The 15307-nt window shown below is 48.5% G+C and overlaps 7 protein-coding genes across 8 annotated transcripts in view; 4 read left to right on the forward strand and 3 right to left on the reverse strand.

Moving 5' to 3' along the window:
• The window catches only part of LOC126571971 (sodium-coupled monocarboxylate transporter 1), a 4091-nt gene extending 1984 nt beyond the window's left edge, over positions 1–2107 (forward strand). The window contains exons 3-10 of the mRNA XM_050230919.1: positions 1–23; positions 105–156; positions 300–367; positions 465–619; positions 692–941; positions 1005–1385; positions 1457–1638; positions 1709–2107. The exon at positions 1–23 is cut by the window's left edge and continues 43 nt beyond it. Of these exons, the coding sequence (XP_050086876.1) occupies positions 1–23; positions 105–156; positions 300–367; positions 465–619; positions 692–941; positions 1005–1385; positions 1457–1638; positions 1709–1979 (1382 nt within the window). The 3' untranslated portion in view covers positions 1980–2107. The remainder of the gene's footprint in view (positions 24–104; positions 157–299; positions 368–464; positions 620–691; positions 942–1004; positions 1386–1456; positions 1639–1708) is intronic.
• Positions 2108–2158: 51 nt separating this feature from the next.
• LOC126571975 (G-patch domain and KOW motifs-containing protein) lies at positions 2159–15299 on the reverse strand. 2 transcript variants are annotated; one of them, XM_050230922.1, is made up of 4 exons: positions 15049–15299; positions 14374–14980; positions 3053–3185; positions 2159–2819 (listed from the first exon to the last, which is right to left on the reverse strand). In XM_050230922.1, exons 1-4 carry the CDS (start codon positions 15195–15197, stop codon positions 2398–2400), a joined length of 1311 nt encoding a protein of 436 aa, XP_050086879.1. In that variant the 5' UTR covers positions 15198–15299; the 3' UTR covers positions 2159–2397. The 2 variants fall into 2 exon arrangements, with proteins under 2 accessions (XP_050086879.1, XP_050086880.1); XM_050230923.1 differs by having other exon boundaries at positions 2534–2951.
• LOC126571976 (uncharacterized) lies at positions 3286–4719 on the reverse strand. The gene is made up of 2 exons (XM_050230925.1): positions 3865–4719; positions 3286–3794 (listed from the first exon to the last, which is right to left on the reverse strand). The coding sequence occupies exons 1-2, from the start codon at positions 4702–4704 to the stop codon at positions 3351–3353; spliced, it is 1284 nt and encodes a 427-aa protein (XP_050086882.1). The 5' UTR covers positions 4705–4719; the 3' UTR covers positions 3286–3350.
• Positions 5174–7896, reverse strand: LOC126571973 (uncharacterized). The gene is made up of 2 exons (XM_050230920.1): positions 6019–7896; positions 5174–5945 (listed from the first exon to the last, which is right to left on the reverse strand). Exons 1-2 carry the CDS (start codon positions 7003–7005, stop codon positions 5499–5501), a joined length of 1434 nt encoding a protein of 477 aa, XP_050086877.1. The 5' UTR covers positions 7006–7896; the 3' UTR covers positions 5174–5498.
• Positions 8422–10442, forward strand: LOC126571974 (uncharacterized). Its single transcript, XM_050230921.1, has 2 exons — positions 8422–9684; positions 9777–10442. Exons 1-2 carry the CDS (start codon positions 8821–8823, stop codon positions 10224–10226), a joined length of 1314 nt encoding a protein of 437 aa, XP_050086878.1. The 5' UTR covers positions 8422–8820; the 3' UTR covers positions 10227–10442.
• On the forward strand, positions 11064–12740 carry LOC126571977 (uncharacterized). Its single transcript, XM_050230926.1, has 2 exons — positions 11064–12096; positions 12171–12740. The coding sequence occupies exons 1-2, from the start codon at positions 11284–11286 to the stop codon at positions 12630–12632; spliced, it is 1275 nt and encodes a 424-aa protein (XP_050086883.1). The 5' UTR covers positions 11064–11283; the 3' UTR covers positions 12633–12740.
• LOC126571978 (uncharacterized) lies at positions 13062–14351 on the forward strand. The gene has a single exon (XM_050230927.1). It carries the CDS (start codon positions 13086–13088, stop codon positions 14334–14336), a length of 1251 nt encoding a protein of 416 aa, XP_050086884.1. The 5' UTR covers positions 13062–13085; the 3' UTR covers positions 14337–14351.
• Positions 15300–15307: the final 8 nt, after the last annotated feature.

The raw sequence follows: 15307 nt of genomic DNA on the forward strand, positions 1-15307 counted from the left end.
CGATTATGTTCACCATCATGAATGTAAGTGATGGGAAGGATACGAAATGATTTGTGAATTTGTTGGAGTACTATCGCTAAATACTCTCTTCGTTTTTTCCTTAGATTGGTTATCTGCCGATCGTAATCTACGTTCCAGCACTGGCCTTCAACCAAGGTAAGAATACTTCAGCAAGCGCACCGCGTTCTTTCACCTGTTCAAAGTGCTTAACACGCGCCAACGTCCGTTTCATACTTGCTGTCCTGTCGCCTGTACCGCCTTTGCTGTAGTTGTTGCTATTCTGTGCTCTTGATTTACAGTGACGGGCGTCAATATTCACGTCATTACCCCCATCGTCTGTATCGTTTGTGTGTTTTACACTTGTGTGGTGAGTCCTGTCTTTGTTTTCCACACTTTCTATAAAAGATATTCAGATAACGGGTAAAGACAATTGTCATAAATCCTTTCTTTTGCATTTCTCATAGGGAGGACTAAAGGCCGTAGTGTGGACCGATGTTGTGCAGACCTTTTCGATGTTTGGTGCACTAGTGCTGGTCGCTGTTAAAGGAACTATCGATCTCGGTGGATCCAGCGTCGTATTCAACCGCGCATGGGATACCGGGCGACTGGAACGTCCCAAGTATGACCGGAAGCTGAAATTTGCATAAGCGGCTTCCTAATAATGATAACTTTTGTCTTTTTTTTTATCTAGTTTCGACTTTAATCCAACAATTCGACACACGTTTTGGTCGCAGCTGATCGGGGGCTTCGTTTATTGGCTGCAGACGAATGCAGTCAGTCAAAACATGATTCAGCGTTACCTATCCCTGCCCTCAGTGGCCGCTGGCAGACGTGCGCTATGGATCTTCGTTTTCGGTGTTTGCCTGCTGATGTCCCTGTGCAGTTACTGTGGGCTACTCATCTACGCCACCTACCAGGACTGTGATCCACTCACCACGAAGGTAATCGCAGGAACCACTTTTATGAATTCCTCATTAAATCTTTCGTAATTAAATCTCCACCAGCTTGCACGTGCCAAGGATCAACTGTTGCCTCTGTTTGTGATGGACATATTGCGAGACATGCCAGGTCTTTCGGGACTCTTCGTAGCGGGAGTGTTCAGTGCTGCCCTTAGCTCCCTTTCCACCTGCCTCAACTCCATGTCAGCGGTAATTCTAGAGGATTTTGTGAAACCGTTCGTGAAAGAGCCACTCTCGCCTCGAGCAATCAACTGGATCATGCGATCGGTGGTCGTAGGAGTTGGAGCCCTCTGTGCTGCTCTAGTGTTCGTGGTGGAAAAAATGGGAACTGTGCTGCAGCTCACGATGAGTCTTGAGGCGATCACCAATGGTCCACTGTTGGGCACGTTTACAATAGGAATTCTCATCCCATGGGTCGGTTCCGGGGTAAGTGTATCTGGTTTTCATGCCAATATAGAGGCGATTCGCAATGAGTAGGTATTTACTGCTGTTTCCAGTGTGCACTAGTTGGTGGCATTGTTGGAGTGGTATTCATGTCCTGGTTAAGCCTGAAAGCTCAGTACTGGGTCGCTACTGGTACGATCGTGTTTCCTCACAAACCGATGTCAGTCGAAGGTTGTTCCTATGAATTCGATCACTCATTGGTCAATGTAACCAGCACCAGCTTGTACACGACCGAGTAAGTTGTTAACTGTATCTGCAAGTATCTTACCACTTTCACCCATCTCATCCGATTGGTTTCATTTCAGTGATATCTTTCCATTGTTCCGAGTATCGTACATGTGGTACACATTCCTGGGAGCGGGCGTCACCATACTGGTCTCGTTGCTCTCTACCATGCTTATCTACGGTCGCAACGATCCAAAAACCATCCCTCCGGAGTTGCTGGCTGGGTTCGTGAGTCGTTACGTGCACGGTAGCGACAAAAGTGTGACTAAAGATAGCACAGCGCAGCAAAGGGTTCCAGCGTCTATGACCGGCCGCACTAATGGAAAAACGTTGCACGAATCTGCATTATAAAGTGACATTCACATGACATTTTCTCTAAATGACGAAATGCGATTGCTATGATCAGTAAACATTCGCCAATTTTATAAGCATACTAGTTTTGATAATAAATAAGCATCAGAATAATCTTCTGTATAGGAAATAATACCACAGATTAGCATTCAACGTGGATTTTACTCCCCGTTTTGAATTTATTATGACTTTGATTGCTACGATGCGCCAGTAAATCTGTATGAGGTGTGCACCTTGGGATTTTTCCATGTTTTTTTACTCACCTGCAATAACCGATCCGCCTGACAATCCTCATAGATATGGGGATTGTCAGGCGGATGATCGCCTCTGCAACGTGAAAACCTGACAATCACCATGTAGAAGGACATAACGATTGCCAAGAACGGTACAGGTACTTGTTGGATTACGTCGTTCTTCTCTAGCGGCGACTGCGCGAACGGCTTCTGGGTTTTTTACTTTTCTTCGTCTTCTTCTTATGATGCCTGTCGTCTGATTCTGAGTCCGATCCATGCCGACGATGATCATTGTGGCGTTGTTTGTACTTGTGTGATTTCTTTTTTGTACCAGACGACGTTCGAACGTTCGACGAAGACGAAGCTTTTTTATGCTTTCGTTTATGACGATCCTCACTGTCGGAAGTACTTCCCTCACTCGGAGACTCTCTTTGCGAAGAAGTTCTGTTTCTCCCCTGGCCACTGATTTCCCTCACTCGAGGTGGAGAACGTGATGGGCCCGATCGTTGACTATCCTTTTGCCTGCTTTTTCTATCGATATCCGGTGAATGTAATCTTCTTTCATCCAATTGTCCACGACTCTTCCATTCTTCGTACTTTGTTGCATCTTTATAAATTCGGATCGGGAAAAGAATCGGATCATCAATAAGGTGGGATTTTTTTTGTAAAATAAAAACCCACTATTAGCACCCTTGTCTCAATAGGACTCCTTGTTAATTTTAGTTCAATCATTTAGGCCCTGTGAAAACGAGCACGAAATCGTAAAGAGCAGTGAGAGGAGTGTCTTAATAGTGGGTCTTTATCTTTTTATTATTTTTTAAGGATGGAATGAATACTTACTCAACACTTTTGCATGTTTGTTGTATTCCTCCCTTGATACTAGCATAACCATGTACTCATTGACCCAATCCATTATCCCACCTAACGTAAACTTTACCATCACTCGTCCTGTTTCCTCATCGATACTTCCAACCTAAAATGAGAAAAGAAAAAAAAAGATAAAACAATGAGTATCCTCGAAGTAAATTTGGCTCCTTTACAATACAAATTGGATGATTAATACACAGTTCTCGTAACTTTAATGTCGAATTTTATTTAGGCAATTGAACATTCATCTCGCTTCGAATTCCTTTTCGCATCATAAATACCCCAAACGAAACACGTCCTTTAACAATCCGGCCATACGTGTTTGATACTTGGCATCATCCGTATCGCTAATGTCAACCGAACACGAGTCCTCCCGCTGTTCCTCCGTTTCCGGGGTTTCATTTTCTTCTGCGGCTTCTTTGCTGGCGATGGCAAGCGGAATATGTAGCATCCCGAGTACCAACGCTTGCCGTGCCTGCACTTTGATCAGTCGCATAAGCACGGTAAGCGGGAACCACTCCGTGGCACGCACATCGCCCAGCCGCTCCAGATGACTCAGCAGCGAATGATGGTACGTTTGCAGCATATTATCATAGTGGTTTCTGCGCAAGGAATCATCGGTCGATAGGAAAACGGCTTGCACGAAATCAAGCGCCGGTGATCCATACTTGGCCAGTTGCCAGTCGAGCATGACGAGCCGTGATGGAAATCCTCCCTTTTGGAAACAGATCAAGGAATCATGTCACATTGCCGATTCGCGCCCCTTTGGAAAGTTGTGGACTTACATTATATGAAAACATCATATTGTCGGCCGAAAAGTCACCATGGCACACGACACAGAATGGCTCTGACTGCGTCGTATCGTTGATCGTCTGAAGTTCCTCCACAAAACCGTCTCCCAGACGAGCGAGCTTTTCCCGCTTCGTCCCGTCACCGGGGTTGAGCGTGGCCATTGCACTGTCGAATGCTAGCTGCATCGTTTGAGCGAACCCTTCACAACCGAGCACACGTTCCCGTGTGACGTCAGTCATGTAGCGATACTGCTCAAACAGTTCCGGTTGTTGTTGCTTGAGCGCCAACGAGAGTGCATGGAAGCGGCCAAGCTGCAACATCGCAAGCCGCGCATGGTCATAGTCCATTGGTTCGAACTTTTGTCGGTTAGAAAACCCACGTCGGAGCACATCCTCCATGATGATGATGCCCTCGGCCTTCTTCACATCACAGTGCGCATGATAGCAGCGAGGAGCGAAGGTTTCCTCTCCAAAGGCTTCTTCCTTCGGTTTAGCTTCACCTTCCGTATCGCTGGCACCATCACCCTGTTGGCTGGTGCGCTGGAATTGCTCGAAAGCCGGTAGCAGCTTGCCATACACGAACGCTTCTCGCTCAAAGAGCGCCAGCAGTGTACCATCGGCACCGGGAGGTGGCACTTTGCACAGCACGGTCGCTTCCCGTGGTTCCTCGCGAAACGTTACACGATAGAACACGGACACGACGGATCGGTTATCTCCGTTGGCGCGAAAATCGTAATCCACCGTGTGCTGGCCGGCGGTGAAACCTAACTTTTGAGCCACATTTAGCAGTGCATCTCGCACATAATCGGGAATGTTCAATGTACCTTCCTTCATGTCGGTCACTAGTAAACTCGGCTGCAAAAGGCGCCGGTCTCGTTTTAATCAGCCAGCTGTGGCGATACGCTAGCTGATTTGAAGCCCGATTTATGATAAGATAAAACCAGCTGGATGAAGGAAAGAAACCAGGGGCCTATCCTAGATATCACTTCCCCAGTGAGAAGCAGGTTGACGATAATATTGAAGCAGCCTGATTGATGCTTTTATTGGCCAGTAGAACATCGGGAATGGTATATCGCCGAAAGGTATGCAGCGTACAGAGTTACTTAGGAAACGGCTCGGTATACTATGCTTGCTATGCTGTGTAAGCTTTTGCTAAGCATACTGCCGCCGAAAACAAAGTGGCCTTGGAAACCAGTTGACTGTATCAACAACAGCTACAGCAACATGTGATAGTCGGTTTTTAGTTATGCAATTCTAGACAAAGCTTTCTTTTAATGAATGATGATGAATGAATGCAATGCTGTTTAACGTTTCAATTCGAAAAGAAACACTCTATCAACTAGTTCTGTATTTACATTTAAAGTGTATCGTAACTGCCTTATTGCGCAGTTCCAATCTTTAATAAGACATCATCACGCTAACCAAATGCTTGCGATAGGGTGCTCCAAGCTTATCAGAACTTATCTGACTGTGTCGCAAGCCTTCAGCGAGTCGAATAGCCTCGCAGAACGGTGATAAGACAGCAGAGTCTACCGCAAACGCAGTGAGATGACGAAAACCTTTGCTTCCGATGCGCTATACGCATCCTCCCTCTTTTGAAGCAACTGAAGCAAAAGTCAAAGTTTCGCTTACAGATACCCGTATCTGACAATGTCCTTTATCACTCCGCGCATACGCACGGCGTAATCTTTCTGGTTGGCATTCTTCGTTAGCATGCCAATATCCATCTCCTCTCCATCGCGATATTTTTCAGCCGCCTCATCCATATCCACCAGATCCTCGTTGCGAGTGCATAGCATGGGCACCAAAAAGACGGCCATCAACACCCCGAACCGGCCAAATGTACGCAGCTGGCGCATCAGAGCGGTGCGCGGGAACACCTCCTGCGGATTGTGTCCCAGTTTCTCGAGCAGTGTCGCCAGTGAGTTGTAGTAGAGGGCCATCATCTCGTCATAATGCCGTCGTCGGAATTCTTCATTTGTTCCGCAGAAGATGAAGTAAGCCAGATCCAGCACGGGGGTTACATAGCGTGCTATCTGCCAGTCCAGAAGCACAATCCTCTCAGGAACACCGTTCTATAGAGATAATAGGGAAAGGCATTCAGTTTCGACATTCCTTCCCAATTTCCGGTCAGATTCTGCTGCTTACCTTATAGCGATACATCATGTTGTTAACCCAACAATCACCATGACCGAGCACTGTGTACGGTTCCGCTAGGTCGCTATTGGAGCACCGCAGCATCTCCTGGCGGAAGTTCTCAAGCAGATGCTGCATTTTGCTCCGCTCTTTCGTGTCAGCCGGTTCGAGCGTCTCGATCGCGTCTGCAATCATCTTTTTCATTATCATTTCGAACGGACTGTTTTCTGGCATCATCACGTGTATCGGATCCGGCACCTTGAAATGCTCGAACTCCTCCGGTTTATCGCGCTTCAGTGCCAACGACACGGCATGCAGTCGACCAAGCTGTTCCATCACCAACCGAGCATGCTCATAGTTGACCGTCTTCATTTTGTCCCACATTCGATAGCTCTGAAGGCGCAAATCTTCCATAATGATGATCGATTCCTCAGTCTCCTCGTTACAGTAAGTATGGTAGCACTTGGGCGCGTTAAAGAATCCATCCGCTTCGCTGATGCCCTTCTCCCGTTGATACGCAAACATTTGTGGTAGGAACTTGCTGTAGGCTAGCGTTTCTCGGGCAAAGATCAATAGCGATGGGAACTGTTTCCGGCGGGCCTCGTTTATGGGTGGGATCTTGCACAGGTACACCTCCCGGCGGTCTCCTTCGACGAGATGGGCCTTGAACATTTCGCCCACAAAACCATCGCCCTTATTTGAGCCGACATCAAAGTTGAGCTTGTACTTCCCCTCGGTGAATCCTTGCTCTCGAGCTACCTGATCCATGGCGTCATAGAGATACTGAGGTAGAACTTTGGAGGACTCGACATGACCGGTTTGCGGAACGGATTTGGCTTGAGGCGTTGGTTCAGCGCTCTTCTCTTCAGCTGTTACGTGACCATTCTGGTGTACTTCCGACTCCTCAATGGCAGACACGGATTCCTCCAACACCTCAGACACCACAGAAGCTGCCACTGCAGTCTCTTCTCCAGCTGTCGTATGCGTTTCTTGTACCATTGTTGTTGCTGCTGCTGCTGCTGTCAATACGATCACACATAAACACTATACACGCGCACGGAATACTGCAGAGCAATGTGCCCAAGAGTGATGTTCCTTCGCTTTGCCTTCAATCGCTCCAACTGGCTCGATTCGAGCGAACGTCAGAGAATTATATTGACAACGGCCACTGCCGGAGCACCGTAAGAAGAACCACAAGCAACAATCAACGCGCACCTTCGTAGGTGTGCGCGGGAGTACGAATTTATCTAATCACTAGCCCGATCACTCATGGTCGGCGACCCGCACACGAACCCTTACAGTTCATGATAGGGTGCTTCCGCTTATCAAACAGTAACGTGGCTTGCTGCGGACAAAAAAGCCGATGAGCGCCGTTTCCTTGAGCAACCGTTTAGATGTCTTATCGAATTGCCATAATTCCTTTTAAGGAATCCGGCACGGCACGCTCCAGTTGCAGTGATACACCACGCGTTGACTCACTCGCACTCCGAACTTCCGCTGGACCGCTCCGAACTTATTTGGACTGTTCCTGTGGGGTTGTGCTTACCATCAGGTGTATCTCCATTGACTAACACAACGTATTACCATCTTCTGCGAGAAGATGCGTCGCACATGATAACCTGTTTTGTCTTCCTAGTAAACAACACCGGAGAGGATGTAAGTGATCGAACAAACATTTACGTAACGTTAAGATTGTGCTTCTCATCGCTTCCCACCAATCATCTTACTTCTGGTGAAGAATCCGTGTCCAGCACCCGTTGAGACAATGAGACAGCAAATATACATGCACGACTGGCCAATTCCGCCAACTCATCTACCGGCATCGCGTCGTGTCGCGTGGTCTTTGGCGCTAAATCTAATCGCACATCGAGCCCGTCCTCTCCCATTTATGGTATTGTTCTTCGCACAAGACGTCGACGTCAGGCTCCTCCATGATTGAGACCTTCTGCGTTCCGTATCTTATCGGGGCATCATATGAGGGGTGGTGGGTGTACTAGTAGGTAGGCGCACGCCCAGTCGCGAGTCGTCTATTTCAGGACGAACGAGACAAGCGGAAATCAGTTGTAAGGGGGAGAAGGGAGTTAAATTTTGATAACCGCTTCGTCCCCCGAAAATTCCAATTCACAACAGGCAGTGTGGTCGCGCCGGAGCGTACGCCGCAAGACAAATGTTTGTGTTTAGCAAATTGATAGGCCAGAACCGTCCCCTACTCCGACTCCTTCTCTCCTTGAATGTGTCAATTTTGGACAATTTCGGTCGTCAACTGCGATTGGGCGCGATCTCACGATGACTAGGTTGAATAGCAAACACAATGGCCAATAGCCGTTTCCTTGCGGACGGCGATGAATGAGCAAACCAGATGATGCGTCTGCGTTGCCTGGTACAGCAACAACTAAGCGGCACAGAACCAACCTGCGCGTGTCTGTATGTCAAGTTCAACGGCTGTATGGGGGTCCCCCATAAATGGGACCCAGCGATCGTACGCCAATCTAGCTTTGCACAACTCTCGCACGAACATACGGAAGGAACGACAGCGACCACGGGGACTTCTATTCGTTACGCGGCGCGGCATAGAAGACAGAGACAGATTGCTAGAACATTGAGCTGTTGTGCTAGACGAGCAGTGATAGCTTCTCTCAACTCGCACTCGCATCGTGGTTCGCTCGTGCGGAGAGACATGATTCGCTGATTACCAACCAGTCTTCATCATTCGGAGAGTGTAGTCTTGTGAGATAGGTTGGCGACGCCGGACCTTCATACTCGATCACTTGAGCGCGACTGGAAGGGGTTCGTGGAAGTAGTGACACGTGAGAAATGGCGGATTCGGCAGCTACTAACGGCCGCCGTGGGCAACAGCAGCAGGGCACCAAGCAAGAAGAGGCTGTACCGGAGCTACCAAAGTATCTGTACGCCGCACTGGAGAAGCTGGCCCCCAAGGAAGGGTTTACGGAGGGAAAGTACACGATCGCGTTCGATTTCGGCTCGAGCAAGGGCGATGGGTTCGTGGGGCAAATGTTCAAGGCCATTATCAGCGAAGGCGAACGGAAGGAGGCGTACCTGTGCAAAATCCCCCCCCTGGACGATGATCGCCGCGAGCAGTTCCATGCGATGACTGCCTTCGCTCGGGAGGCCTTAGTGTACGTGACATTTTTGCCCACGATCTTCAAGTTTCAGCGTGAAAAGGGTCTCGTGAGTTCACAGGATGGGGGTTTCTTCCAGACACCTCGCTGCTACTATGCCCATTGCGATGAGGAACGGGCGCAGTCGGTCATCATCATGGAGGATCTGCGACTCCGGGACTTTGTCCTGTGGAACAAGCACAATCCGATTGACTACGATCATGCGCGGCTCTTCATGACGTACATCGGTCGATTCCATGCGGTGTCGTTGGCCATGAAGCGGGATCGACCGCAGGAGTTCGAGCAGTTCAAGCTGCCGAATCCGTTCGATCCGATCGTGCAAGGGGACGGTCCGTTCCGGAACATGATCCTATCGCAGTTGCAGATGGTGATCGATGCCCTGGACGAGCTGGACACAGTGGAGCGCGCCAAGATGGAGCAGCTCAAGCTGGACGTATTTGACGAATTCCAGCGGTGTGGCAATGGTGCCCTCGCGGAACCCTACACCGTGGTAGGGCACGGAGATTGTTGGACCAATAATATGATGTTCCGGTACAAGGTGAGTTGGGAACAGCTCACCTAACTGTTCCCCCTCAGTGCTAAATCACAGTTTAAAAGAGCAACTCTTCTTCTGCATGTTGTCCAATGTAGGATGGCAAACCGGAGGAGATTATCCTGTTCGATTGGCAGGTAATGCGCTACGTGACACCGGTACAGGATCTCGTGTACTTTTCGTTCTGCTGTATGGATGCGCCCTTTCGCCTAAAGCATTACGAGGAAATGTGCAACATCTATCACCAATCTCTGTCCAACACGCTGGAGAAGCTGGGACACGATGCCCGGGAGGTGTTTCCGCGCAGTGCCCTCGATGAGCAGTTCCGAACGTTCGGACGTTACGCTATTCTCATGGCGATGTTCCTGGTGCCGATGATGTGCACCAAAAACGAGGAGCTACCGGACATCGAGGCAATGGCACAGCGTATGAAACAGACGCATCAATTGGAGGAGAGCTTCTTCAAAGCTACGGAATCGAACCAGGATGCGTACAGGAAGAGGATGAGTGGCGTCGTGAAGGACTGCATTCGCTACGGATACCTGTGACATGCACGGCAATCGCTGTACTACCGCCATACGCTCAGTACAAATCAATCTTACGGTTACAAGAAGAATGTACCGTTCAAACAATGTATTAAGTCGGATTGGTTTGTGTTCCGAATTAGATATAGTATTCAATATTCCGAATTCCTTAAATTGAAAATTGAATTCATTGATCGATTCCGAATGGAAGATGTTTAATTAAACTGGTAATAGAAGGAATCCCCCTCAATGTTTTAATATTCTCTCGAGGTGTTGTTCCGCATGTCAATCAAGCCTTCTCCTTGTTTGTATCGCTTGGTTTCCCTTTAAGTGTTGCATCCAGGTAAACAACTGATTGTCAATCGCGGCACATCATATCAGATGCAAGCAGCACTTCACTGTTGCGTGGCGAAGCACCAATATCATTAACAACTGGGCAAGCTATCGACGCACTCTCCATAAACGGTATTCTCCATACACTTAATTGATTTCGAGAGAGTGTCATTCAGTCAATCACAAAAAGACTGAATTAAAGAACATGTTAGTCGAAGGTAAAAATAGGAAAATCATGCTTATCCAAATAGGCAACGTGAGTGCAACTGTCTTTACTTTCTACCCTAGGTAGCTCCAATGGAGCTACAAGCTGTGGACGATAGCGAGGAACGAATTGCATCGATGATTTGCACAACCGTGACTCGGTGAGCGCTCCTGTAGCCTCTTTATTGTTTTTAAGAAGCAGCAAGGCGCGTGGCGTCATTGGTTTGTAACTGGGTGGGTGCAAAATATCGGTGGCACGCGATATCACCGATGTGTACCGATGGCCAAATCGGTGGCGTGTGCCAGAATCGAACCGAACCATAAACGCACTCACCCCACAAAAATGGACTGCAGTATTTGAAGTAGCGCCTGGCGATCCATATCTTATCAACGACGAAGGAATGACGACGTGGGTTCCTTATCCGAACTGGGGCTGCGCGTGCCTGGATTGTCTTTAAAACTGCCCCCCAAAGAATCGCATGGCATTATTCAGTGTTGACCAGTTCATCAATTCGATTGTACGCAGCATTTGACACCTGAGAAAATGCCGGAAAAAGTGGAAACAACATTTCCGGAATACATCCGTGCCGGCCTGGAAGAGGTGGCTCGTGAGCAGGGCTTCACCGATGGGCAGTATCGTTTCGTTACGGAGTCCGGATCGAACATGGGTGACGGATTCGTCGGTCAGCTGATCAAAGTCTTCATCCGCGAGGCTGACCGTGAGCTTCTAGTGCTTTGTAAGCTGCTCCCGGAGAACGAAATGCGAAAACAGCAAGGTCTGGCCATGTTTGAGCGTGAAGGAGAGGCGTATGTAAAGATTGTGCCACTGTTAATGGAATTCCAGCGCGAAAAGCACCTGGAACCCGATCAGCCACACTTCGACAATGTGCCACGCTGTTATTACGCCAAAACGACGATGGAGGCGATGGAATCGGTGATCATTATGGAGGATCTACGCGCCTCCGCCTATCGGATGTGGGATAAGTCCAATCCAGTGAACTTTGAACATGCCAAGCTGCTGGTGACCACACTGGGGCGCCTGCATGCGCTATCGTTTGCAATGAAAGACCAGCAACCGGAGCAGTTTGCGATTTGTCATAAAATGGTCGATACTATGACAATGGTCACGGAAGTAGAAGCAAAATCATTCTCAAAGATGATGGCCAGCATGTGCCGCCGTGCAGTGGATACCCTCGAGCCACACGATACGTTCCGGAGGGAGAAAGTGGAGGCATATATGGATTGTTGCTGGCAGGAGCTTGTCAAGTGCGTCGATGGCAAGGCCGCCGAACCTTACGCCGTCATTGGCCATGGTGATTGTTGGTCCAACAACATGATGTTCAGATACGCAGAAGATGTAAGTATACCCAGTAGATGAAGTGCTTGAATAGAGTTAAATTCGTTAATACGACTGCTCCTCCTCCAAAACAGGGCAAAACACCAATCCATATTAAGCTGATCGATTGGCAGCTCTCGCGGTACGCGTCCCCGGTTCTCGATCTGGTCTATTTCATTTTTAATTGCACCGATGCAGAGCTGCGTTCCCATGGTTACCAGCGCCTGCTCAGCGTCTACTACAACAGTCTCGGTGAGCATCTCCATCGGTTAGGTGGTGACGTGGAACGTCAGTTCCCGAGAAGTGCACTGCGCGACCAGCTGAAACGCTTCGGCAGATACGGTTTGCTGATGTCACTGCTGGTACTGCCCATCATCTGCACACCGAACGACGAGCTACCCGATACTGATTCCGCCATGGAGGATATGATGAAAGAAATGTCCGAGGGCACGGGTGAAGGTGAAATGGTGTACGGTACGACGGAAAAAGCGGCCGCCCGGTATCGACTTCGAATGAGTGGTGCTATCCGTGATGCGATTCGCTTGGGATACATTTAAGGTGCGCTAGAGTATAGGGCGAAACATCATCTGTTAGTTTAATAATCACACAATATACTCACTAGAGACGAAACGAGATGGCAACGAGTGTGCCATGCTTTCAATTAAGCCACTTGAGCTTGAACCAATTGATCAATTACAAGATGACCATGAATTTCGTTCATGCCCGAAATCGGTTTCTCATTTGCATTATCGTTGCATATCTAAACTTCTAACTTATCGTTATACTACTGTAATATGCATCATAAAAGCCTTCGCTTAAATGGTTCTTTGAAGTCGGTGTACCCTAATCACCTGATTGCTTTGATGTTTGGCTGTGAGGATGTTGACATTTGCGGTGGTTGGTTGACTTAAAAGATGTCGTCATCAACTTTGTGTCAAGAGATAAGATTATACGGCCCAACCGCATTGCTATAATAGCTTGTTGTTTCCGAAAGATAAACAGTGTCCAAAATGTCGTCCACTATCACGGTTCCCGAATACGTCCGTCAGCGAGTGCTGATCGTTGCAAGGCAGCAAGGTTTCGGAAATAATCCGACTATAACCTACGAGCCGGGATCGAAAACGGGCGATGGTTACATCGGACTAATCGTGCGCGCTAGGCTCACCGAAACAAAACCAACGGCACGATCACCGCTATCGATCATCTGCAAATTTCCACCGGAAGATCGTCAGCAACGCGAACAGTTCAATGCGATGGTGCTATTCGAGCGGGAACATTTCATCTATCAACGAGTTTTGCCAGCGTTCGAGGAGCTTCAGCAGGAGTATGGCCTTAGCGGACAAGATGGCCGGTACTTTGGTAACTATCCCAAGTGCTATCACACGTACTGTGACACCGAGCGAGGTGAGGCTGCCCTGATTTTGGAAGATTTAACCGATCCTGACCGTCCGGCGCTTACGATGCTTAATCAGTACGATCGAGTGGATTACGACCATGTGCGGGTGCTTATGCTGGCACTTGGCAAGTTGAATGCATGTTCATTCGCCCTAAAACAGCACCGTCCTAAGCTGTTTGCAGAGCTACAACGACTCAACGATCTTCTGTCGATCGTACTCGACACGGAGCAGATGGCACCATTAACGCCACGTCACTGCATGCTGGCAGCATCGGCGTTCCAGCCCAGTGAACAGCCCCCGGATCATCGTGCAGAGCTGCTCAACCTGGCCACCGATATGTGGCGTCGAACTGGTGCCCATATCGATGGTAAACGCGCAGAACCATATGCCGCACTAAACCACGGAGATTGCTGGACGAACAACGTTATGTTCGGATACGATGCTGAAGGCTACGTCAAAGATATTTGCTTGCTGGACTGGCAAATGGCTCGCTATAGCTCACCGGTGCTCGATTATGTGCTTTTCATCTATCTTTGCGGAGAACGGGAACTTCGACGGGACAAGTTCGATTCCCTTGTCCAAACGTTTTACGATTCCTTCTCCAATACGTTACGCCATCTGGGAGGTGATCCCGAACGATCCTTACCCAGGGATGAGCTAGACAAACAAGTGAAACGTTTCGGCCGTTTAGCACTGGCAATGGGGACGTACGCGTTACCAAACTTTGCTCAGCTTCCGGAAGAAATAAGACAGAATCCCGAAGCGCATAAAAACGATGTACGTCTACAGAATTATCATCAAATGATGCGCGAGCTCATCGAAGATACAGCAGAATTTGACCATTTCACCCCAATATGCCGATAATAAATGTAAACAAAATCCAAAAACCTGTTGTACTCACCGTTCCGTATCTATCTTGATGTTTACCGGCCAGGACCTTCACTTGGGCACCGGTTTTCATAACTAACACTTCACCTGGCGCCGCTGGTATTAACTGTGCATCCAGGGCTTTCGATAACTTTGATCGATCGGCACCCAGTCCTAGTCCTTTTGGGCGCATTACTGGTCCAACGTCGGGTAGGCCTCCTTTTTCCTCCACCTTCTTTGGATCCTCTATTAGACCCATACCACGGAGCATAGCCATACCAAAAGATTCAATCGGTATCGTCTCATAATCATCAAGCGTGCTTTGCTGTGCCCCGTCCAGGGGTAGTTCTTCCGGTAGTAGCGGTACCACGAAGTTCTGCTGTTCGTTCACACTATTATTGGCTTGCTTTGTGGCTTCCACGATTTCGCGGGCAGCCCGTTGATCAAGCGTTTCGTTCAGTGGAGCTGGAGCTACCTCTGTACTAGTTTTTTCAATATTTGCTTCTGGTGTTTGTTTATGACTTAAGCGATGCTGCTTTTCCTGCTTGACGCTCTCCACTTTCGCCAAACGGTCCGGGATTGTGATTTTATCCTCCGCTCGCAGCGGGATCACCAGCGGCCCAGCTGGTTCTTCCGCTGTGCTTTAGAAAAGGAATATGGCAGCATTAAATCACCAGCGCCGCAAGAGATGTTATTTGGTCCGGCTTACCCAACAGTTTTGATCGTGTTCTCCTCTAAACACTCGATAAACTGTTTTGAGTCGTTCTTACTTGCCGAAACACTTGCCGCTGGACCGGCCTGTAGTGGAGTTTTTTTGACGGTTTTACTGAAACCGAAGCTTATTTTCTTCTCAGCCATATTTGAGGTAAGGAAAAGGCTACTTGAAAACCAATTTAATTCACAAAATCTAGGGGCGGCTTTCTAAACTCGTTTTCTGAAACATCCGCAGGTAAAATTATGCCGAGGAC

This window comes from Anopheles aquasalis, chromosome 2 (assembly GCF_943734665.1).
Source record: "Anopheles aquasalis chromosome 2, idAnoAquaMG_Q_19, whole genome shotgun sequence".
Lineage (NCBI taxonomy): Eukaryota > Metazoa > Arthropoda > Insecta > Diptera > Culicidae > Anopheles > Anopheles aquasalis.

Bases quoted from the DNA above. Each gene is read 5' to 3' on its own strand.
- LOC126571976 (XM_050230925.1), bottom strand. From the start codon at position 4,704: ATGAAGGAAGGTACATTGAACATTCCCGATTATGTGCGAGATGCACTG. The intron at 3,795-3,864 runs GTAAGTCCACAA...TGTTTCCAAAAG, and splicing joins ATATGATGTTTTCATATAAT to GGAGGATTTCCATCACGGCT.
- LOC126571973 (XM_050230920.1), bottom strand. From the start codon at position 7,005: ATGGTACAAGAAACGCATACGACAGCTGGAGAAGAGACTGCAGTGGCA. The intron at 5,946-6,018 runs GTAAGCAGCAGA...TTATCTCTATAG, and splicing joins ACATGATGTATCGCTATAAG to AACGGTGTTCCTGAGAGGAT.
- LOC126571977 (XM_050230926.1), top strand. From the start codon at position 11,284: ATGCCGGAAAAAGTGGAAACAACATTTCCGGAATACATCCGTGCCGGC. The intron at 12,097-12,170 runs GTAAGTATACCC...CCTCCAAAACAG, and splicing joins TGTTCAGATACGCAGAAGAT to GGCAAAACACCAATCCATAT.
- LOC126571978 (XM_050230927.1), top strand. From the start codon at position 13,086: ATGTCGTCCACTATCACGGTTCCCGAATACGTCCGTCAGCGAGTGCTG.
- LOC126571974 (XM_050230921.1), top strand. From the start codon at position 8,821: ATGGCGGATTCGGCAGCTACTAACGGCCGCCGTGGGCAACAGCAGCAG. The intron at 9,685-9,776 runs GTGAGTTGGGAA...TGTCCAATGTAG, and splicing joins ATATGATGTTCCGGTACAAG to GATGGCAAACCGGAGGAGAT.
- LOC126571975 (XM_050230922.1), bottom strand. From the start codon at position 15,197: ATGGCTGAGAAGAAAATAAGCTTCGGTTTCAGTAAAACCGTCAAAAAA. The intron at 14,981-15,048 runs GTAAGCCGGACC...CCTTTTCTAAAG, and splicing joins AACACGATCAAAACTGTTGG to CACAGCGGAAGAACCAGCTG. The intron at 3,186-14,373 runs GTGAGTACAACA...TTCTCATTTTAG, and splicing joins ATCAAGATAGATACGGAACG to GTTGGAAGTATCGATGAGGA.